Source organism: Microtus pennsylvanicus, chromosome 11 (assembly GCF_037038515.1).
Source record: "Microtus pennsylvanicus isolate mMicPen1 chromosome 11, mMicPen1.hap1, whole genome shotgun sequence".
In the NCBI taxonomy this organism is placed as follows: domain Eukaryota; kingdom Metazoa; phylum Chordata; class Mammalia; order Rodentia; family Cricetidae; genus Microtus; species Microtus pennsylvanicus.
The window spans coordinates 62,647,690-62,673,244 of record NC_134589.1 but is presented as its reverse complement, the minus strand read 5'-3'; the positions used below and the strand labels follow the sequence as shown (position 1 = coordinate 62,673,244).

General features: G+C 40.4%; 1 protein-coding gene across 1 annotated transcript; it reads left to right on the top strand.

Moving 5' to 3' along the window:
* Positions 1-21,801: 21,801 nt before the first annotated feature.
* Positions 21,802-22,728, top strand: LOC142860772 (olfactory receptor 5AR1-like). The gene has a single exon (XM_075992492.1). It carries the CDS (start codon positions 21,802-21,804, stop codon positions 22,726-22,728), a length of 927 nt encoding a protein of 308 aa, XP_075848607.1.
* Positions 22,729-25,555: the final 2,827 nt, after the last annotated feature.

The window sequence follows — 25,555 nt, the reverse complement described above, 5'->3', positions numbered from 1 at the left end:
TCAAGACTTGAAGACTGAAATGGAAGTAATAAAGAAGACACAAACCAAGGGAAGGCTGGATATGGGAAATCTGGGTAAACAAACAGAAACTACAGAGAAAAGTATAATCAACAGAATACAAGAGATAGAAGAAAGAAACTCAGGCGCTGAAGATACTATAGGGGAAATAGACTCATTGGTTAAAGAAAACATAAAATCCAACAAATTCCTAACAAAAAACATTCAGGAAATCTGAAACCCCATGAAAAGACCAAACCTAAGAATAATAGGGATAGAAGAACTCCAGCTCAAAGGCACAGAAAATATATTCAACAAAATTATAGAAGAAAACTTTCGTAACCTAAAGAAGGATATCGCTGTGAAGGTACAAGAAGCTTATAGAACACCAAATAGACTGGATCAAAAAAATCCCCTCACCATTTAATAATCAAAACACAAAACATACAGAATAAAGAAAGAATATTAAGAGCTGCAAAGGAAAAAGGTCAAGTAACATACAAAGGTAAACCTATCAGAATTATACCTGACTTCTCAATAGAAACCATGAAACCAAAAAGGTCTTGGATAGATGTGCTGCAGACACTAAGAGACCATGGATGCAAACTCTCACTACTATACTCAGCAAAGCTTTCTTTCACCATTGATGGAGAAAACAAGATACTCCATGACAAAACCAGATCAGATTTAAACAATACGTATCCACAAAACCAGCCTTACAGAAAGTACTAGAAGGAAAACTTCAACCCCAGGAAGCTAACAACACCCACAATAACACAGACATCTGATAACACTCCACAACACAATCCAAAGAATGGAAACACACAAATACTACCACCAAAAAAGTAACCAGAGTTAACAACCACTGCTCATTAATATCACTTAATATCAGTGGACTCAATTAACCTATAAAAAGACACAGGTTAAGAGAATGGATACAAAATAGGATCCAGCATTCAGCTCTTCACAAGAAACACACTTCATCTCAAAGACAGACACTACCTCAGAGTAAAGAGTTGGGAAAAGCTTTTCCAATCAAATGGAAAAGAAACAAGCAGTGTGGCTATCCTAAAATCAAATAAAATTGATTTCACACTAAAATCAATCAGAAGAGATGGAGAAGGACACTTTATACTTATGACAGGAACAATTCATCAAGATTGATGTCTCAATCCTGAATATCTATGCCCCTAATATAAGAGTACCCACATACATAAAAGAAACATAACTAAAACTTAAATCACACATTAAACCCCACACACTAATAGTAGGAGATTTCAACATTCCTCTCTCACCAATGGACAGGTCAATGGACAGAAACTTAGCAAAGAAATAAGAAAACTAACAGATGTAATGAATCAAATGGACTTAACGACACCTATAGAACATTCCACCCAAACAGGAAAGAATACACATTCTTCTCAGCACCTCATGGAACCTCCTCTAAAATTGATCACATACTTGGTAACAAAGCAAACATTCACAGATACAAAAAAAATTAGAGTAACCACCTGTTTCTTATCGGATCACCATGGAATAAAGTTAGAAGTTAGCAACAATACTACCCCCAGAAGGCATAAAAACTCATGGAATCTGAACAGTCGACTACTGAACCACCCCTGGGTCAAGGAAGAAATAAGAAAGAAATTACAGTCTTCCTTAAATTCAATGAAAATGAAGGCATAACATATCCAAACCTATGGGACACTATGAAAGCAGTGGTAAGGAGAAAAATTCATAGCACTAAGTGCCCATGTAAAGAAAATGGAGAAAGCTCACATTAGCAACTTAACAGCATGCCAGAAAGTTCTAGAACAAAAAGAAGCAGACTCACCCAGGAGGAGTAGAAGACTGGAAATAATCAAACTGAGGACTGAAATCAACAAAGTAGAAACACAGAAAACAATACAAAGAATCAATGAAACAAAAAGCTGGTTCTTTGAGAAAATCAACAAGATTGGCAAACCCCTATCCAAACTAAGCAAAAGGCAGAGAGAGAACACGCAAATTAACAAAATCAGAAATGAAAAGAGGGACATAATAACAGACACTGAGGAAATTCAGCGAATCATTAGGTCTTACTACAAAAACCTGTACTCCACAAAACTGGAAAATGTGAGAAAATGGACAACTTTTTAGATAGATACCATATACCAAAATTAAATCAAGACCAGGTGAGAAATTTAAATAGACGTATAAGTCACATGGAAATAGAAGCTGTCATCAAATACCTCCCAACCAAAAAAAAGGTCAGGGCATGCCACACACCGCACCCCCGTGTCTGTGCTCTGTGTGCTGGCACCCAGTTCGCGAGCTTCGGGCAAGGGGGCTGGAGGTTAAAATACACAAACACACACAGACAGAGAGACAGTGACGCGGGTCATCCTTGAATTCCACAAGAATGCCCCTTTATTGTGTTCAGGGGCAGATTATATAGAGATAGCCACGCCCCAGCGAAACCCACCAGAAACCACTCTCCTGCCATCAGGAACTCCTGAATTCTCGTGCTCAGAGCAGCTGTAGGCACTCAGATCAGGGGATTACAAGAAATTCAGAATCTGGGCTCTCACTGCTCCCAACAAGGGCCAGATGGTTTTAGTGCAGAATTCTACCAGAACTTCCAAGAAGAGCTAATACCTATACTCCTCAAAGTGCTCCACGTAATAGAAACAGAAAGGTCATTGCCAAACTCTTTTTATGAGGCTACAGTTACCCTGATACCAAAACCACACAAAGACTCAACCAAGTAAGAGAATTACAGACCAATCTCATTCATGAATATTGATGCAAAAATCCTCAATAAAATACTGGCAAACTGAATCAAAGAACACATCAAAAAAAATCATCCATTATGATCAAGTAGGTTTCATCCCAGAGATGCAGGGCTGATTCAACATATGAAAATCTATCAATGTAATCCATCATATAAATAAACTGAAAGAAAAAAAAACCATATGATCATTTCATTAGATGCCAAAAAAGCATTTGACAAAATTCGACACCACTTCATAACAAATGTATTAGAGAGATTAGGGATACCAGAATCATATCTAAATATAATAAAAGCAATATACCACAAGCCGACAGCTAGCATCAAATTAAATGGAGAGAAACTCAAAGTGATTCCATTAAAATCAGGAACAAGACAAGGCTGTCCACTCTATCTTTTCAACATATTGTTTGAAGTTCTAGCAATAGCAATAAGACAACATAAGATCAAAGAGATTGAAATTTGAAAGAAAGAAGTCAAACTTTTATTATTTTCAGATGATATGATAGTGTGCATAAGTGACCCCAAAATCTCTACCAGAGAACTCCTACAGCTGATAAATACCTTCAGTGATGTAGCAGGATACAAAATCAACTCAAAAAATCAGTAGCCCTCCTATACACAAAGGGTAAAGAAGCTGAGAGGGAAATCAGAGAAACACCACCTTTCACAATAGCCACAAGTAGCATAAAGCACTAACCAAGAAGATGTGAAGACCTATTTGACAAGAACTTTGAGTCTTTGAAGAAAGAAATTGAAAAAGATACCAGAAAATGGAAAGATCTCCCATGCTCTTGGATAGGAAGGATCAACATAGTAAAAATGACAATCCTGCCAAAAATAATCTACAGATTTAATGCAATCCCCATCAAAATCCCAACACAATTCTTCAGAGACCTTGAGAGAACAATAATAAACTTAATATGGAAAAAAACAAAAAACCAAGGATAGCCAAAACAATTGTATACAATAAAGGAACTTCCAGAGGCATCACCATCCCTGACATCAAGCTCTATTACAGAGCTACAGTAATGAAAACAGCTTGGTATTGGCATAAAAACAGAGACGTTGACCAATGAAATTGAACTAAAGGCCCAGATATCAAACCACACTCCTATGAACACCTGATTTTTTACAAAGAAGCTAAAATTATACAATGGAAAAAAGAAAACATCTTCAACAAATAGTGCTGGCATAACTGGATGTCAACCTGTAGAAGAATGAAAATATATCCATATCTATTACCATGCACAAAACTCAAGCTCAAATAGATTAAAGACCTCAATATAAACCCAACCACACTGAACCTGATAGAGGAGAAAGTGGGAAGTAGCCTTCAATGCATGGGCACAGGAGACCACTTCCTAAGTATAACCCCAGTAGCACAGACAATAAGAACAACAATGAATAAATGGGACCACCTGAAACTGAGAAGCTTCTGAAAAGCAAAGGACACAGTTAATAAGACAAAAAGGCAGCCTACTGAATGGGAGAAGATCTTCACCAACCCCACATCAGACAAAGATCTGATCTCCAAAATATATAAAGAACTCAAGAAATTAGGCATTAAAATTCTAAATAACCCAATTTTAAAAATGGTGTGCTGAACTAAAGAGAGATTTCTCAGCATAAGAATTTCAAATGGTCAAATATACTTAAGGACATGTTCAACTTCCTTAGCTATCAGGGAAATGCAAATCAAAACAACCTTGAAATATCATCTTACAACTTTCAGAATAGCTAAAATCAAAAACATTAATAATAGTTTATGCTGGAGAGGATGTGGAGAAACAGGAACACTTATCCATTGCTGGTGGGAATGCAAACTTGTGCAACCACTTCAGAAATCAGTGTGGCAGTTTCTCAGAAAATTGGGAGCCAACCTACCTCAGGATCCAGCAATACCACTCTTGGGAATATACCCAAAATATGCTCAATCATAACCCAAAAACATTTGTTCACCTATGTTCATCGCAGCATTATTTGTAATAGCCAGAACTTGAAAACAACCTAGATGCCCCTCAATGGAAGAATGGATAAAGAAAGTGGGCACATCTACACATTAGAGTACTACTCAGTGATAAAAAAAAAATGACATCTTGTATTTTGCATGCAAATGGATAGAATTAGAAAACACTATCCTGAATGAGGTAACCCAAACCCAAAAATATGAATATGGTATGTACTCACTCATTAGTGGATACTAGCCATAAACAAAGGACATTGCGCCTATAGTTCATGATCCTAGAGAAGCTAAGTAATAAGGTGAACCCAAAGAAAAACATATATAGATCCATTCAGAAATTGGAAGCAGACAAGATTGCCTGAAAAAAATTGGGAGCATGGGGGTGGGGAGCAGACGGAAGGGAAAAAGAGTAAGAGAAGGTGAGAAGGGGAGGGTTGGGGAGAGTTTGAAAGAATGGGATAGTAGAGATGGAGGAAGAACAGATATGAGAGCAAGGAAAGAGAGATCTTGATTGAGGGGGCCATTTGGGGGTTAGCAAGAAACCTGGATCTAGAAAAATTCCCAGGAATCCACAAGGATGACCCCAGCTAAGACTCTAAGCAATAAAGAAGAGGGTGTCTGAACTGGCCTTGCCCTGTAGTTAGACTGATGATTATCTTAAATATCACCATAGAACCTTCATCCAACAAAGATAGAAACAGAGGCAGAAATCCACATCGGAGCACAAGACTGAGCTCACAAGGTCCAGTTGAAGAGTGGGAGAAGGGAGAGTATGAGCAAGGAAATCAAGACCATGAGGCGTTCACCGACTGAGACAATGTGCCTGAGTTAATGGGAGCTCACCAACTCCAACTGGACTGGGAATGAACGAGCATGGGATCAAACTAGTCCCTCTGAATGTGGCTGGCAGTTGGGGCAGACTGAGAGGCCAATGACAATGGCACTGGGATTTTTCTCTACTGCATGTACTGGCATTTTGGGATCCTATTCTCTTTGGATGTATACCTTGCTCTACCTGGATGTAGTGGGGAGGGCCTTGGACTTTCCACAGGGCAGGGTGCCTTACCCTCTCTTAAGACTGGAGGTGGGTGGGAGGAGAATGTGTGGAGGAATGGGAGGGGAGTGGGAGGAGGGGAGGAAGTGAGAATTTGGATTGGTATTTTTTAAAGTAATAAAATAAAAAAAATGATTTTTTAAAAAAGAAAGAAATCAAGAGATATCAAAGATAAGAAAAAAGAAATCAAGGAATGACTGCTCTCTTCTGGCCCCTGCAGACACTTATACAAAGGTGGCATGCACACACTTATACTCCACAGACACATACTTGTACATTTAAGTTAAAAAATGAAAGTTTCCAGCTTTTGACATGTTCATCTCAATACGGCCTCATTGTAAGTTGAAGAACATTGGTAATTTATACTTTTAATAGATAGAAACAAAAAATGCCTTTCTTTGAATGCAGGAGGTTTTAAGACACACAGGTTACTCATAACAAAGAATGTTTGAAAGGGACTTTTACAATTTTATTTCTATCTGAAGTAATTTAATTTTCACTTCTGTTTAGTTTCTCTTTTAAACGTATTTTTTCAGCAATATACTAAAACTATTTTACTACAATCTTTAGGACTTCTTCAGAAAAAGAATCTGATATCTAAACTCATGAGTTCATTTTTCTGAAAAGACAGTAGTGATTTAATATGCTCTCTGTGTCTCAGTCTTAGTAGACATCCTTCTGAGAAAGGAAAGGTGTTGGGAACCAATATGGTGGTCAGAATCACAGGGAAAGACTCAGTCCATCTTCTGGTCAGTGGTCTCTGGTCTTCTGGAACCCAGTGTAGCATCACCATTGACTCAACTCCGGTGTCAAGTGATTGTTGCTTGCAGCTTATGTAGGGTCTTTGGGGGTCTTTCTACCTCATACATATATACTAGCAGTCTCCTCTGAAATGGACACTATTTTGTTAAAAGCAAGCAAGAAGAAAGAGAGAAAAGAAACTCTTCACTTCTTGCTCTGCATCTGGTAAGATGTTCCGATCCGCAATGCTTCGTACTCCAACTATATGCAGAGTGATGTTGGTTGTGCATGATCATATTGTTTGTACACACTCATACTTAAAATCCCCCCAACTCTGTAAAACTTTGCAGCAGAAGGTGAAATCCTTCCCATGACTGCAAAGTCGTGTCGGGCCCGGCTTTGGATGACCCCAGCCTGTCCTCTGCTTTGGCTTGTGTGCTCCAGCCCTCCCAGGACACTGGATGTGTCTCTGATCAAGTTGTCCCTGTGCTTATTATTCCTGCTATTATTGAATCATTTGGACATCTTAAATTTTGCTTCTTTTAATTTTGTTATTATTGTGTGTGCATGACATGTATTTGTGGAGTCAGTTTTCTCCTTCCACATTTATGTGGGCTCTGGGGACCAAAATTACGTCATCAAGTTTGTGTAGCAGGTACCTTTATGTGCAGAGCCTTAATGAGAGAGCTGGTCTCATTAAGCATCGTATGCCAGCTATGCTGAAAAACAGAGCATCTACCATCTCTTTCATGTTAGATTGTGAATATCAGTCTGAATCTTCCAGAGTTTCACAGTGTCTCCTCATATTTCTTGTGACCTTATTTGGGACTCAGACATCTGAAAATTCATTAATCAACCTTTCTTCACACACTTCCTGACCTCTCCAGCTATGTTCTGGAAACTAAGGGGTTTATTCTGAACTCTCAGAGCCCACTTAGTAATAACAAAAATTTCCAGTTTAGCCATGAAGTTCTTCATAGTGTACTGCCTAATTTCTGCCCACTGGACCTGGTGTCCAGTGACTCAGTGTCATAACAGACAGTTCTTTTGGTCATAGTGTCCTTCAGACCCGTCATGTGTGTATTCCCATCCAGAAAGTCCCCACAAAGGCAGCAACATTAGAACCAGATCCACCCCTGTCTTCCTCTCTGTAGGGAGAAGCTGAGTCTATGTGCTTCCTCCAAGTTGTGTGGCACCACAGAGAGTGAGCACTGTGCCAGTCTGTTTTGTGAGGTTCCATAGGACTTGTCTCACAGAAGGTCTGAGTCTGAGAATTGATGAATGGACCATTTTGTGGGATCCAGGACTATGTGGAGCTTCCTATTCTGCTGATGCCAAATCCCCACCCATATCAAACTGTAGGGCTTTTATTATTGTGTTGAGAAATATCTTTATATATTCAGACTCCAGAACATTATCAAATGTGTGCTCTGTGAATCTTTTCTCCAGCTACTTGGGCTACTTGATAAATCATTTAATCTAGTAACCATCCTCCTTTATATACTTCGTGAGTATAATAGACTAGAACCTGCCTTTTTAATATCCTGTAACTCAGCTTGTCCTGTGTCATATTTAGGAATCCATTAGAAAACCTGAAGTCAGGAGTATTCACCCGTTTTCCCTAAGAGCTTTTGATTTGTCACATTTAATAACTGATAATTTTTGTTGAACATACAACACATAGGTCTCATTGTTTTGCAGGTCAAACTAAGGGCCTCTCAAGTTTCCAGAACACACTTGAACAAAACAAGCTGGACACAGCCAGACAAATGCCACACATTCCCACATACTTATAGAAAAGAATAAGACAATCTTACAGAAATACACAGTAGAGTACTGATTGCTAGAAGGAGAAGTGTGGAGTAGAAGGGAACAGAAATCAGTTCAGAGGGTCTTTCACGGTCTAGAGAGGATGTTAAGGGAGTGGCAGAGGAATCAAGGGTAGTAGAGGGGTGTAGAGAATTGACCAATTCATGACAGATACATATGTGAAAATATCAGTAAATCTCATTCATCTATACAATGTTATAATAAAGGCTAGTTCAAAAAATATGTATTGCATGGGGCTATGGGGCTTCTTCCCCATATAGGCAAACTCATTTTAAAATAGTTGAAAACCATTATGAGAAAAAGAGAAAGACTAGTTCAGGTCATCTAACCCAAAACAGCTTCCCTAGATTGAGCAGGTTTATGGGCAGTGACCTCTTCTTAATTCTAAAGTGGGCAAAGCTGGTCAAAAACAGGCCTTTTAAAAGGCTTATGATAAACAAAACACAGAAGGATTCCTAGGATCTTCCAGAAATACCAAGGATCACTGATAACTCAATACTCAGAGGTCCTGTTTTTACCCAAACACAGCTTCCTGAAAGATGTAATATGTAGACACCCAAACCAATGCCTGAGAAACCTGAAGCTTATCTCTTGATAGTAGTATAATTTCTGGTATCCTCTCTTTTTTGTTTTGTTTTTTAAATCTTAAAATATCTTTAGTTCTTCCTTAAATGCTTAACTCTCTTCTATGTAAACCACTTAGTCCTTTGGCTTCTTTTGGGCTCTAACAAGCTTGTGTCTTACTCTCTTCTTTCTCATTTCCAAGTACCTTACTTTTGATGTTTTCACTCTTTGTTGTATCTATAAATAAGCTTGACACAAAAGTCTTAAAACACAAGTCAGGCTTATTTAGTTTACTTCCTGTTTTTTTTGTGGTAGGTAGCCAAGAAATTATGTTTTTAAGATCTGATTTGTATATAATTGCCAAAGTTAAGTGTTTAATGAAGGTTTCCTGCCCCCTGCCCACTTTCAGCACAGAACTGTCATGGTAGCCAGTTAAGAATAAGGGCAGAGGATGTGTTGAGAGGAGGCTTGAGAAAATGAGGTTATGGCCCCTTTAGTACATGGTTAATGACCAATACCAGCAGCAAAGTCTATGCAGAGGAACAATGCACAAGACATATTGCCTCTTCAGGTCTTAAAGGAGAGATTTTCCAATCAAATTCATTCTTCTAAAGCAAAAGTCCTACTCTTTTATCTCCATGTTAGGTGATTAGGGTGACTGACAGCAAGGCAAGCAGAGTCACCCAGCTGAGGTCGTAGGGTTCTACTGGCTTATTCTAGCTCTAGCCTCTCACAGACAGCAGATCACTGGGGCCACTTCTTTCTTGGCGCATTGCTCCTAGAGAAGCTCTGGGACACATATTGTTCAGTCCCAGGATGACACTCACTCTTTAGTCTCTTAATTTCCCCAAAGATCCCAACTTTTGTCAGAAGTCTGGCTACAGTGTAAGTCACAAGACTCACCAAGGGACTCTGAAAAACAGTTCCAGGAGACTGTCATCTCATTAGCCTAATGAGTCCCATGACTATCGTCCAAATAGTTACAAAAAGTTTTCCTCCATTCCAGAGCCTCCCCTCATTAGTTCAGCCACTAATGGCTCTGCGTGTTCCCTCGCTGCATCACTGTCTTACATGGTGCTTTGACTATGCATGGAGCACAGGGCACACATGCTTGTGTCTATAGGAAAACCACCTACGGGATTCCAGCACTGGGGTTGCATAGTAAAGTCAAAACATTCTTAGATCTTCCAGAAGGGAGTGTGTACATCAGCTAGTGACTTGGCTGAGTTTATCTAGAATTTTCACATTGATTTTGCCTGCTCAAAATCAATGTCTGTGAAAACACATGAAGAAATATGGCTATAATGAAGTCAATTCAACAGTCAAAATTCTTCATGCCCTAGCTGCTGATATTAGCCACCTTCAGGCAAATCCAATGCAGAGACCACAGCCAGACAAACAATCCAGACAAATGATTTATTATGTAGCAGCAAATTCACAACTACAGAGATATAAGGCAGTGCTTGAGAAAAAGGATTAAAAATGGAAATCACAGATGTTGAGTTTGTGGTCAAATTCAATCAAGAAGTCTTGTTCTCAAGTTTTCAAGCCCAAATGTTTAAAAAATCCTACACTAAATTCATTTATCATATTCCCATAATTTTATTGCATCTCTTAAAAATTAAGTTGTATGTCTTTGGGGAAAACAAGGACATGAGCAATGGATGCTGATTATCCCACCGTGTTCAATGAATCAGGAACAGGGTTGCATCTAGTGAGACCCCTCGGGTCTACAGCATCAGAGCTGTACTCCAGCAAGAGACTGGATAAGACTAGAACAGAAAGACATGAATTAATTGGAAGGAAGTGACTGGTCCTGGTGAGCTCAGGTAGCTATACAAGTTTGCACTCCCACCAGCAAGGGAGGAGTGTTCCCCCTTACTCTACATACTCTCCAGCATAAATTGTCATCAGTGTTTTTGATCTTGATCATTCTTACAGGTATAAAATGAAATCTCAGAGTTGTTTTGACTTGCATTTCTTTAATGGCTAAGGATGTTTAGTGTTTCTTTATGTGTCTTTAAGTCATTTTAGATTCATCTGTTGAGAGTTCTCTGTTTAGGTCTGGATCCCATTTTCTTATTGAAATATTTGTTCTTTTGATGTCAAGAATCTTGAGTTCTCAGTATATTTTGAAGATCACCCTTCTGTCCAAAGATCTTTTTTCCATTCTGTAGGCTGCCATTTTGTTTTATTGACCATGTTCTTTGCTTTACAGAAGCTTCTCAGTTTCAGGAGGTCCCATTTATTAGTTGTTTCTCTAAGTTTTTGTGCTGCTAGGGTTATATTAGGAAATGGTCTCCTGGGCCAATGCATTCAAGTAGAATTCCCACTTTCTCTTCAACAAGGTTCAGTATGGTTGGCATTATGTTGAGGTCTTTGATCCATTTGGACTTGAGTTTTGTGCATGGCAATAGATATGGATCTATTTTCATTCTTCTACATGCAGATATCCAGCTATAACAGCACCATTTGTTAAATATGCTTTCTTTTTCCATTTGAGATTTTTTGCTTCTATGTCAAAAAATCAGGTGTTTGAAGATGTGTGGATTGATATCCGGGTCTTCTATTCAGTTCCACTGGTCCTCTTGTCTGTTCTAATGCCAATACCAGGCTGTTTTCAGTACTGTAGCTCTGTAGTAGAGTTTGAAGTCAGGGATTGTGATGCCTCCAGAAGTTCGTTTATTGTATAGGATTATTTTGGCTCTCCTGGATTTTTGCTTTTCCATATGAAGTTGAGCATTATTCTTTCAAGGTCTGTGAAGAATTTTGCTAGAATTGTGATGGGCATTGCATTGAATCTGTAGATAGCTTTTGGTAAGACTGTCGTTTTTACTGAGCTAATTCTACTTACCCAACAGCATGAGGGAACTTTCCATTTTCTGGTGTATTCTTCAATTTCTTTAATCAAATATTTAAAGTTCTTGTCATATAGGCCTTTCACTTGTTTGGTTAGAGTTACTCCAAGATATTTTATGTTATTTGTGGCTATTGTGAAGAGTGATGTTTCTCTGATTTCTTTTTCAGCTCAATTATCATATGTGTATAGAAGGGCTACTGATTTTCTTGAGTTAATCTTGTATTCCACTACATTGCTGAAGGTATTCATGATTTGTAGAAGTTCCTTGATAGAATTTTCGGGGTCACTTAATGTAAACTATCATATCATCAGCTAATGGTGAGAGTTTGATTCTTTTCCAATTTGTATCCCCTTGATCTCCTTTAGTTGTCTTATTGCTCTAGATAGGACCTCAAGTATTATATTTAATAGATATGGAGAGATTGCATAACCGTGTCTTGTTCCTAAGTTCAGTCAGATCACTTTGAGTTTCTCTCCATTCAGTTTGATGTTGGCTGTTGTTATATATTGCCTTTATCATGTTTAGATATGTTCCTTGTATCCCAGCTCTCTACAAGACCTTTATCAAGAAGGAATCTTGTGTTTTGTTGAAGGTTTTTTTTAGCATCTAATGTGATAATCCATGTGTCTTTTTTCAGTTTGTTTATATAGTAAATTACATTTACAGATTTTTGTATGTTGAACTATCTCTGGGGTGAAGCCAAATTGATCATGGTGGATGATTTCTCTGATATGTTCTTGAATTTAGATTGCCAGCATTTTATTGATTATTTTTGCATCAATGTTCATAAGTGAGATTGGTCTGTAATTTTCTTTCTTAGTAACGTCTTTCTGTGGTTTGGATATCAGGGAAATTGTAGCCTAGCCTCATAAAAAGAGTTTGACAATGTTCCTTCTGTTTCAATTGTGTGGAACAATTTGAGAAGTATTGGTATTAGTTCTTTGAAAATCTTGTAGAATTCTGCACTGAAACCATCTAGTCCTGAGCTATTTTTGGTTGGGAGACTTTTGACCACAGTTTCTATTTCTTTAGCAGTTATAGGTCTATTTAAGTCAACATGTGGCAGGCCCACCAAAGGGGTAGATCTGCTGCAGTAGGAGGAACTGCTCAGTAGGAGAAATCAAGCCAGACAGGAGGGAGACCTGGACAATATCGAATAGAACTTTAGACATCAGATTTGCATCTGTTTCCTTTTGTATTTATGTTTCCACAAGGACCTTGGCAAATCTCAGGAAACAAACTGTACCAGAGCAGATATTGTAGAAGAAACACCAATAGTGTAGGTATATAAGACACACACAGGCACGCATGTGCGCACACACACACACACATGTTTACTTTGCTTTGTTTGCCTTTAGACAGGACTGTGTATCTTAGCCCAGGATGGTCTCAGGTTCATAGTCCTCCTCCCCAGCCCCATCAGTGCTGGGTTTGGTTTTCTGTCAACCAATCTAGATGTATTTAAAAGAATAATAGATCCTGTTGTATACTACAGTTAAAAAAAAATAGTGGTAAGCTCCCAAGGGTCATTTATGGCATGCAATAACAAGCCTACCATTTTAAGGTCATCATCCATGAATGTCTGTAAGGCAAGACAAGGCTTTGGGGGAATAATATGTTTAGTGTCACAGATCACAGCAGCAGATATAAGAGTGCAGTGGAGTTGGTTGATGCTCCTACATTCCCTATGAACTTGGACAAGGAAAATGTTGCGTTCATATTTCATAATTTCATATTTGTGGCCTGAATAGAAAACAAATAATTTTTGACTTAAAAATCTGTCTCATAGAGCCTCAAGTCTGAGATTTCTGAAAAATCGAACCATAGTTTTCTTATACTAACTGGCATTTTCATGCAGCCCCAGGAAATGTTTTTTAATTGCTCTAAGATAACCCACAGGGACCCTGAAAAGTCTTAGTCAATGGTACCAGACAGGAACCAAACGTATTCCCAGAGCAAGCTCCCCAGCCATCTCAAATCAAACTATCTTCTTTCCCATATGAACTGGAAGTTGAATCACTTCAAAATATTTAAGACATACAAATGCAACCAGACAGCTTCATGTATCTACACCGCCAGCGATTCCTTACCAGGACAACTGTTTTACCACCTGAGACACTCCTAATGTCCATTCTATCACTTGATGACCTTTGGACACAGAAAGTGAGCATCATTCCACCTGGTAAGAGCTGATTGGGTAAAACAAAATGAATAAAAAAAAATCCTCTCTGCTTAATTGCAAGTGATATGCTCATTGTAAATCCATCAACTTGCTCTTCTTTTAGGAAAATCGTAGGTCTATAAATTAGAGAAAAAATTTTATGAAAAAGCTGAGTATCTTTATATCACAACTACTCTGAGTATGATTTCACCGCTGGTTCTTAATATATCATCAACTGGGCATAAGACAGAATATGTGGTTTTGCTTATCAGGCTTGTTTACATATTGGGACAGCACCTGCTATGATTACTGCTTCTAAAGTTGTTCATGTATCTTCAGCACAACTCAGAATATTGGTAATGGTCTGATGGAACAAGACTATCAGCACAGCTACTTCAGAGGTAGAGGCAGGGGACATTGAAAATTCAAGGCCTTCTTGACCAGGGAGTAATTCAAGGCCAACTAACTAATAACCTTGACTTAAAACCATTCACATGGTAGGCTGTCTGAGTTGGCAGGAATCATGAGTTACTTTCTCTGATGCCTGGCACTCAGAAGTAGATCCCAGCCTCCTGTGGATCTCACAGTCCAAGTAGAGCCGGAAGTAACTCTGCCGACACTGGGTTAACTTGTCTCCCCCCCCCCAAAAAAAAAAAAGAAAGATCAAACAGAAGCCAAACTTATTGAGAAGGTCCAATGCACAAGTTGCTTTTAGTAACTGTCAGGGCCTCACAGAATTTTGTTTTAAGAAGGACATTTTCCATCCATGTTAGACATTAGATTCCTGAGGTTTGGAGTCATTGAGTAACTGTTGGTGGGCTGTACATAGGGTGCCTCGCTGAGGTCAGGTCAGCATCCCTAAGGTCGGGTCAGCATCCCTGAGGTTGGGTCAGCATCCCTGAGGTAAGGTCAGCATTCGGCCTTTGTGGAGGTGATGAAAGAATGAAAGAGGAAACAGTGCATCATTATGTGGACGGATGAGGTGGCAAAAGAATGAAAACACAGGCCTAGTGTCTCAAGAGCAGGAAGCAAAGCAGGAAACAAAAGGAAGAACACAGGCATGGCAATTGCAGACAACTCCAAAAAGATCCCCCTCCTCTTATACGATAATTTCACCTTTGCTCAGGGTTGCCCTGAGCTGGTTGTGTTCAGGCATCTCACCTACCCTCTCCAACACCTAGAAATACTCTAATCAAAAGACACAAAGATACTTGATGCCAAAGTGTGCTTTCTTCGCCTCTGGCTTGACTGTATCCTATATTGAAAGTTAAGTTATGTTTTTGATGCATATTGTTTCATGTTTTTGGGATTGAAGAACCACGATATTCTCTTTTAAAATTATATTCACATCTAAATACCAATATAAATGAATCTTCTATTAAGCTTTGGATCTGTCCATTCATGGACAAATAGCATCAGCTAAGAAGACATCAGAGAAAGTGTGAGGAAACTGCATTAAGGCCAATGCAGACTTAGACTCGGCAAGAAAAAGTTTTGATTTTCAAACCTGAGCTCCAGACTCTACTGAGAACACTTTGATTTAAATATGTGTACAGGTGCCTCACCCTGTACTGAGGGCATCTTTGCTACCCACCTATGTATTTTCAAAATGATGTAGGCTCTGTATAAACAATTCCTGGCAAACTGCACAGTAACATGCTGGAGGTGTGGGCTCTGCATCTCAGAACATGTGATTCTTAACACAAGACCAGGTCCTGAGCAGATTCCCATGCATGCTTATGGGATGACTGACCCTCACTGTCAGCTTGACTGGGTTGACCTTGGAGACCGATGCCAAGAATCCCAGCATTGTACTTTTCTTTGTTCCTGGGTCTGCTTTGATGTTAGCTACTCCACCCTGACATGCCTTGCCCATGTTAATGGATCCTGTGTTCTAAATCAAGTCAAGTGTTTTGGTGATAGACATGGTACAGTAGCTAAGACAGTTTTCTAACAAATCATTGACCATCAATAAGCTAAAGAGGTTATGTTCTCATTGAAGATCTGATTGAAGGAAAAGCACAAGGTTATAGAGAGAGAGTTCTCTCATTTCACAAGTGTCTTTAGCAATCCTTTATTGCTCCTGAGTACATTCTCTGCAGTCTAGATAGCTTCAGCCTCCTCCACATGTCTTCTGCTTCCACCTCCATGAGGCCTGCCTGTGTCTCACGCAGTCAGTCAGGACCACCAATGGCCAGAATTCCCTTTCTTCAAGCACCAACTGTACAAATGGCTGGTAACAGAACTTCAGTAAACGAAGCCATGTAATATCTGTGGAATTCAAAGAAGCCAGTTACATCACTAGAGTGGGAGATGGCGGCTTCCAGATCTAGAGAGATGCCCGCTGAGGATGGAATGCAGAGCAGCATCTGAGTGGACAGGGACTGGCTCTGTATCCAGTGTTGTACTTCATTGTCTCTTTTGTTTTTGGTCTGAGTCTAAGCTGGTCCTTCTCTTACAGTGTCTAGGAACTAAAATGTCATAGAAATTGAAAATAATATACACAATCAAAAAAATCTGCCTTTTAAACTGTATCTAAATTCAGTTAATAAATCTATTTGAGGAAAAGCAGGATCCGAACTCACCAGAGACCTGAATAATGAAGTTGACTCTGGAAATTCAGGCCCCAGTGAGCTAGGAATTAAGGCTGCAATAGAAAACATCGCAGGGGATGTTTGTCCTCAGTTCATGTCAGGTGTCAGGACTCAACTCCATCCACTGAGAGGAAAGGCAGGTCCCCACTTCTCCTGCTAAGGAACTACTAAGATATTTAATCTCACAGGCCAACTTGATCAGATCTAGAGTCATCTGGAAGATAAAACTTCAAGGCACACTTTGAGGGATTGCTCACACTAAGGCTAGCCTCTGAGAATCTCTACAAGGGATTGTCTGGCTTAGATGAACTGATGTGTGAAGCAGAACCATGTGGGCAGGGACCCTGGACTGTATAAAGGAGAAAGCAGGCTGAGCACAAGCATTCATTTCTCTCCTCCTCACGGAAGACACAATATAATCAACTGTATTATTTATTCTGAACTGAATTATGTAGCCAATATATTTTTCTTGGTATACTTAAACATTTTTTTAAATAGGTCCTCATGTATCCCAAGTTACATTCAAACTCTCTAGACAACCAAGAATTATCTTAAATTCTGATTCTCCTGCTGCCGTCACCCAAACCCTGTGATTACAGGCCTTATTCAGCTTTGGGCTATTGATAACTTAATAGGTCTTATGTGATATTTCAGTGCCTGAGCACCAGAGAATAAGCTAATTCATTCATCACCTCACTTTCTTACCACTTACAAAAAGCTGAATGTAGAATCCCCAGAAAGCTAGGAAGAGAATAGTCCCAGGGTCTAACACACCCAACTCTGAGTTCTTACCCAAAGGGATTTAAATCCATACACTGAAGAGATGTTTGCATTAATGTGTCTGCTGAAGCACTCCTGGAAGTAGTTGAGCAACAAAAAAAAAACCAAAGTGCCCACCAGTGCAGAAATGTATAAAAAGTGATGACATCCATACAGGGGACACGGTCTATGGGAAAGAGGTAAGTCCTTCTTCTGTCAGCAAGGAAGATGAGCCTGGACATCACACTACTTCAATAAGATAGGGACAGAAAGAAAATTCTGCTGCTGTTATAGCTTTCAGTGAGAAATCACTCCATGCACTTAGAGACCAATAAAGGAAAAATTCTTTTAATAATAGAGAGCAACCACTCTGGCTGGTGCAAATAAGGAGAACAGTTCAAAGCAGAAATCTTCCCCAGTTTATACAGGTCAGTAATATCACAGCACTTTCTTTTTTTCTTTTTTCTTTTTTTGATTTTTATCGAGCTCTACATTTTTCTCTGCTCCCCTCCCTGCCTCTCCCCTCTGCTCTTCAACCCTCCCCCAAGATCCCCATGTTCCAAATTTACTCAGGAGATCTTGTTTTTTTTTTCTTGGTTTTTCTATACAGGATTTCTCTGTGGTTTTGGAGCCTGTCCTGTCTTGTAGACCAGGCTGGTCTCGAACTCACAGAGATCCGCCTGCCTCTGCCTCCCAAGTGCTGGGATTAAAGGCGTGCGCCACCACCGCCCAGCGATCTCGTCTTTTTCTATTTCCCATGTAGATTAGATCTACATAAGTCTCTCTTAGTGTCCTCATTGTTATCTAAGTTCTCTGCAATTGTGGTTTGTAGGCTGGTTTTCTTTGCTTTGTGTTTAAAAACACATCACTTTCTTACACACACCTTTATCAGTAAGTTGCTTTTAGTTTCATACCCAAGATACCCTTTGAATATTAAACATGAGTTATAGAGACAAAAACTGCAAGTTTGAGTCATTTGTAGACAAATGAGGGAGACTTACAATGTAAAGACATAATGTTAAAACATAGTCCCAGTTGTGTTGGTATTTAATGTTTGTTACATTGACAAGGGAATTCTTAGAGGAAGTGTGTCAAAACTTGGAAGTTACATGTTTCCACAAGCCCAAAAACAAATGTTGTAAATGTCCTCTCATTTTTACAAATGACATTAGCAAATATCTTCAACTTTAATGTCATTTTCTTTCAAAATCCATATCCCATCAGTTTCTATCAGTCCTTCAGCCAGAGGAACCAGTCAGGATCTGCTTTGGTTTTCTTCAAAACCATAAGTAGTTATCTTGTGCCAGGGTTTGTCATGCCGATTTAGGAAGGGACGACTGGAAAGATGGGAGGGAGTGAAAGAGGAGGCAGCACCTGGCCCACAGCCACCATTACATTGCCTCAGTCAAGGTGACAATCACCGTCACCACACCAGTGAACCTAGAGTCTTTCTGGCTGCAGCCTGCTGACCCCTCAGGGTCAGTGCCACCCAAGGTTAATCCTCTTCCACTGGAGAAGACTCTTTCTCACCTCTGACTTCTAGAGATATACTTATATTGCTTGTATTTCTGTGGATTTTACAAAACTGCAGAAAACACAGTTTTTTAGAATATTTATTCCTTTAATGTACGTTGTGGCTTTGCCTGCATGCTTGTATGAGGGTGTCAGATGCTCTGGAACTGGAGTTATAGACAATTGTGAACTCCCATGTGGGTGCTGGAAACTGAGCCCAATTCTTTAGAAGAACATCGAGTGCTCTTAACTTCTGAGTCGTCTCTCCAGTTCCAGCAAACTTGGGGCTGTTACCAGGAGCTCCACACCCACTCCTCCACACCCAACCCCTTCAAGTATGTCTCCTTCCATTCAGTGAGACATATCTGATAAGCTATTCCAGAAATTTCAGGTACGGCCAAAGCCACTTCTGTCCCACTCATAGTAAACCAACAGTTGTGCTTTCTGCAGTCTTTGCCCTTTCCCAAGCCCTGTGCACATTTGCCTTTCCTAAGGGAACTCCGCACACCGCTCCTGCAGCTGCCCAGAATCTAGCCCAGCACCCAGGCTAGAGCCAGTGCCTTCATTGGCCCCCATGCCTGCATTGCTCCCTCCCAGAGCTCCCATGGAGGTTTGGGGGAGGTCTATCAGGGTGGCCTTGAGTACCAGCCTCAGCACCCCCACAGGGTTCAGCTAAGATTCTCTGTGGCAGTGGAAAAGGATCTGAGGGGCAGAACAAACTGACTGACTGGAACAGGTTCCTTCTGCTGGTTTCTTTATTCCTTGGGAGATGGAAAGGAAGATGGGTGGGGGGAAGGAAGGGAAGAAGGGGGAAAAGTGAAGAAGGGTAAAAGGGAAATGGGGAAAAAGGGTAAAAAGGGCCATTCTCCACAAAGCTTTGAGTTCATATAGGCATACAGAAAAGTTAGTGATTCCATAGGTGGTAACAAAAGGATCAAGCATGTAATTTCAGAGTCACGAAAAACAGGTGGCTCTGACCAGGAGGCGCCTTACATCTCAGAGGGAGCTGGGCTGGGAAGCTCCCAGGCAGTATCGGGAACACAGCGTTGGTATGTATAGTGAGGGTCTGGGAGGGAGGCAAGGTGCCTGTAGCTGGTTGAGTTAAAAGGAATCTCTTGGGGACTTTGCTTTTGACTCCAGCAGGGTGCCTGACAGTACCCAAGTGAGAATTAATTTCTCTGAGTCTGATTAAGCAACTCAAACCTTTTTTCTATATCTCTAGGGGTAAAGGTAAAAACAGTTTCCTGGGCTATGATCTTATGTTAATCAAAAACAAGGTGAAGGATAAATACAGAATATTAATACCTTGTTAGGTTAGAGCAAAGGGCCAATAGATTACACCTTCCTGAGTCTGCTTTTGGAGCAGACATATCGGCTCCTTCCTTGTTGATGAATCCTGTCAGTAAAGATACTTGTGGGTGATTAGTTTCTGTAGATTTTGGCTATAAGAACAATGGTTTGACTGAGTGAAAATGAGTATGGTTTCAGGGTGTGGAGGGCGATATCCGGTTACGCTACAGGAACCGTCAGCTTTGCACTGCTGGGATAACACAGAGAGGAGAAATGTGATTTCACGAGGTTTCTACAGAATTAACAGTGACTTATCCCAAAGACAGGTGTTCCCACAGCTCTGAAAAACGGGTTCTTCACAATATTATATCTTTTGTAAATCTGCCTGCTGATCTGTCAGCTGTACATTTGCTTTATAGTCTTGTGGACTCGCCACAGCGGTCCTCAGGCAAATAGTCATGCAGTCAGGAGGGTTGGAAATACATGATGAAAGTGGGAGCCTCGGCGCTCCTGTTCAGCACCTGTGGCAGATGTCTTCTCTGGAGCTGCTGCTGAGCCAGGAAAAGAGCTCAGAGCAAAAGATACTTCCATGGTGAAAAGTTTCTTCACCCCGATAAACCTCTCCGCAGACGCAATAATTCGAATCAGACCAAATCAAACAAAATTAGAAAAAGCCCAGGTTTAATGGATGCCACCTTTCCCCGGGGTGGCCTTCCAGCACCTCAGAGAGGAGATGGGGAAGGAAGACCACAAACCACATGTTTGTTCTCTGGGGTAAATTTAAATACCATGTGGGAGTGGTCTTGAGCATCTCTGGGGAGGGGGTCATCGTTTCGTGGGGTTTCTCAGAGGCAGAGTCTGGACTAAGGCTGATGTCTGAGGAAGACCACGGATGCTTGCTTTGGTTTGCCCATTCACTAATGTCCACTGAGGCCTCATCGTCAGGCACTGACCTTCTCTACAGGCAGAGAAAGAGTGCAGCGTGTTCCTGTGTCACACACCCATAGAGCAGAAAATAAAAAAGCAGAAGGAATAATAAACAAAATCAAGGTCTCTAGAAAGAGGGATTGACACAAACCTACAACTCAAGTATACATATTATATGTGTTCCCCAGCGGAGGACATTGACCCAACGCTATTCATAGAATGATTTTTTTATTAAAAAAATGAATCTTAAAAAATTAATAAAAAATTTTAAAGGATAATTAATAAAAAAAATTACTAGTAAAGAAGGTATTGTGTGTTGGAGAGGTGAATCAGCAACAGAAAGAAAAGGAGGAGTTTTAGAAAATCTATAGGCTATTAAGATGGAAATGTGTTAATAATGAGAGAAAAACTAAAAAACTCTATCTTTTCAAACAACATTGAAATGGTTATGAAATTATTTGCTTCATTACATAGAAAGCAAACACCCGGGACTGCTTCCCACTTGAATCAGGGTGAATTTACCGGCAATAGAACTTTGGCAGGTGTGCCCTCTCCCCCTCCTCTAACTCCCCCACCCTCTTTTACTCTCTCTCTCGTCCTTCTGAGTTCTGCGAAATGCCCTTTAGATAATCTGCTTCGTGGTGTTAGCTTTCTGATGGAAGCCATGACTCTGTAGACAACATGGAGCTGCATACAAACGTCTGAGCCTGACTCCTCTTGCTGTCCCCTCCCTAGCTGTGTGTGGCCCCTGCATCTGAACACAATTCGAGCAGACATGTCCAATCACACAAGAGTGACTCACTTCATCCTCGTGGGCTTCTCAGATACCCCGCAGCTGAGACTGGTGGTCATCCCATTTTTCTTGCTTGTCTACACATTCGGCCTCCTGGGGAACATCTCCATCATCGCAGCTGTGATGAGAGACAAGAGGCTCCACTCCCCCATGTACTTCTTCCTGAAGAATTTGTCTTTCCTGGACATGTGCTACACTTCAGCCACCATCCCCAAGGCAGTGGTTATGTCCTTCACAGGCTCAGGGCTCATCTCCTATCTTGAGTGTGTAGCACAGCTTTACATATTTATCACGCTCTCTGCTACTGAATGCTTCCTGCTCACGGCCATGGCTTATGACCGGTTCCTGGCCATCTTCAGACCACTGCTCTATGGAACCATCATGAGCCACAAATGTCGTGTTGAGCTGGTGGTCACTGCCTGGGTGAGTGGGGCCATCTACTCTTCCTTCCACACTTTCAACACCTTCTCCCTCCCCTACTGTGGACCCAATGTTGTTGAACACTTCTTCTGTGACATCCCTCCAGTCATGAGGCTGTCCTGCACTGACTACCATCTCAATGAGGAGGTGGGCTTTGCTGTGAGCAGCTGCATCGTCATGAGCGCCTTTGCCCTCACGGTCCTCTCCTATGTGGGCATCGTGTACACAGTTGTCCGCATCCCCTCAGTGGACGGCAGGTGGAAGGCCTTTTCCACCTGCTCCTCTCACCTGACCACAGTCATCTTGTTTTATGGAACTGGAAGCTTCATGTACCTGAGGCCCGCCTCTCGGTACTCCCCGACCCAGGGTCGCCTGGCATCTATTTTCTACTCTGTCCTCACTCCGTCTTTGAATCCAGTGGTCTATTGTCTGAGGAACAAAGATATGAAGTTTGCTCTGCAGAAACTTTATTGCAGAAGAAAGTACTGAATCTCCTAGACTACAGTGTGTGGCTGTCATGGTGAAAATGGAGCCAAGAGTTTCACCCCCATACACATCACCCCCTTCCCTTCCTCTGACACTTGATGCCTACTGACAAAGCCAGTTGCAGAGGCTGCAGGAGACCATCACAGTCCCTGCAGTGAACTTTCAACTCCAGTGGATTCTAGACCCTCTTCTGGTCTCCAGAGGCATCCAGACCCATGTGTGCTATCTACATACAGATATACACATAAATAGTAGCATTTAATAAAATGTAACTGTGTGTCTCAGAATCTTCAAAGAAATAACAAACTGAATGGCTAAAATCAAGTGAAAATATATAACTAGATAGATTATTGAGACAGAAAGAAATACACACAAAAAAATTGTGTCTGCTACCAGAGACATCTGTCCTATATTCATCTGAAGAAGCTTTTTGGTGGTTGGTGTTCAACGCTATGCTGACCTGCTTTCCAACTGCCCAGTCTTCTACTACAGGATGACCTAGACAGCTCATTCAGTCTTGTTCCCATCTCTGTTTGCAGAACCTGAATTTATACACAAGGAGATGGCCAGCCAGCGGGGCTGTTTGACTCACTCTTCCCAGGCTCTGGGAGAACTCAAGAGTACCATTTTGAGTAACTCTGAAGTCCCCACATGGAATAGACATTCTCTCCCTGTATTTCTGTATATACATGTGTGTGTGTGTGTGTGTGTCTGTATCTCTCCCTCTACTTCATTGTGAAATCAAAGGACACGGTCAGCAAGCCAAAATAACAACCTACAGAATAGGAAAAGATCTTTACTAACCTCACATCAGACAGAGGTCTGATCTCCAAAATACACAAAAAATTTAAGAAATTGGTCATCAAAAGAGCAAATAATCCAACAAAAAAAAATGGAGTACCGGCCTAAACAGAGAACTCTCAACAGAGGAATCTAAAATGCCTGAAAGACACTTAAGTAAATGTTCAACATCCTTAGTCATCAGAGAAATGTAAATCAAAACAATTCTGAGACTCCACCTTACACTTATAAGAATGGCCAAGATCAAAAACACTGATGACAACTTATGCAGGAAAGCCTGTGGGGTAAAGGGAAACCCTCTGCATTTCTGGTGGGAATGTACCCTGGTATAGTCCCTTTGGATGTCCGTGTGGTGATTTATCAGAAAATTAGGAAACAACCTTCCTCAAGACCCAGTAATACCACTTTGGAATATATATCCAAAGGATGCTCAATCTTGCCAAAAAACATGTGCTCAACTATGTTCATAGCAGCATTGCTTGTCATAGCCAGAACCTGGAAAAAACCTAAATGCCCCTCAACCAAAGAATGGATAAGGAAAATGTGGTACATTTACACAATGGAGTACTACACAGCAGAAAGAAATAACAACATCTTGAATTTTTCAGGCAAATGGATGGTGTAGAAAACATCATGTTGAGTGAGATAACCCAGACCCAGCAAGACAATTATCACATGTACTCGCTCATGAGTGCATTATAAACATAAAGCAAAGAAAACCAGTCCACAAGTCATAATCCCAGAGAATTTAGACAACAATGTGAATCCTAAGAGAGACATACACAGATCTAATCAACATGGGAAGTAGAAAAAGAAAAGATCTCCTGAGTGAACTGGAAAAATAGGGACCTTGAGAGAGGGTTAAAGGAAAGAGGAGATGCAGGGAGGGGAGCAGAAAAAAAAACGTAAAGCTCAATAAAAATTTAAAAAATGGAAAAAAAGAAAGCATCCTCAACAAATAGTGCTATCATAACTGAATGTAAACATGTGGAAGAATGAAAATAGATATGTATCTATCACCATGCACAAAACCCAAGTCTAAATGGATCAAAGACCTCAACATAAAAACAAACACTCTAAACCTCATAGAAGAAAAGAGGAAAATACCCTTGAACACATTGGCACAGAAGACCACTTCCAAAATATAATGCTAATAGCACAGACACTGAAAGCAATAATTAAAAAATTTGACGTCCTGAAACTGAGAAGCTTCTGTAAAGCAAAGGACGCAGTCAACAAGATAAACGGCAGACTACAAAATCAGAAAAGATCTTCACTAATCCCCACATCTGACAAAGGACTGATCTCCAAATAATGCAAAAAATTTGAGATACTATACATCAAAAGACCAAATAATTGACTAAAAAGATGGGGTACATATCTAAACAGAGAACTCTCAACAGACGAATCTCAAATGGCTCAAAGATACAGAAATGCTCAACATCTTTAGTCATCAGAGAAATGCAAATCACAACAACACTGAAATACTATCTTACACCTGTCAGAATGGCCAAGATCAAAATCTCTGATGACAGCTTATCTTGGAGTAAAAAGAACAATTCTCCACTGCTGGTGGGAGTGCAAACTTGTACAGCCACTTTGGAAACCAGCATGGCTCAGAAAATTGGAAATCAGTCTACCTCAAGATCCAGCATTATCACTTTTGGGCATATACACAAAGAATGCACACTCACAACAAAGGACACTTGCTCACTATGTTCATAGCAACATTATTCATAATAGCCAGAACCTAGAAACAATCTAGATGCCCTTCAACTAAAGAATGAATAAAGAAAATGTGAAATGTGATACATTCACACAATGGAGCTACTCGGTGGTAAAAAAGCAATGACATCTTGAAATTTGCAGGCAAATTGACAGAACGAGAAAAAGCCATTCTGAGTGAGGTAACCCAGACCCAGAAAGACAAATAAAATATGTACTCACTCATAAGTAAATATTGGAGTTAAAGCAAAGGACAACCAGCCTACAGGCCACATTCCCAGAGAACCTAGGTAACAAAGAGGAC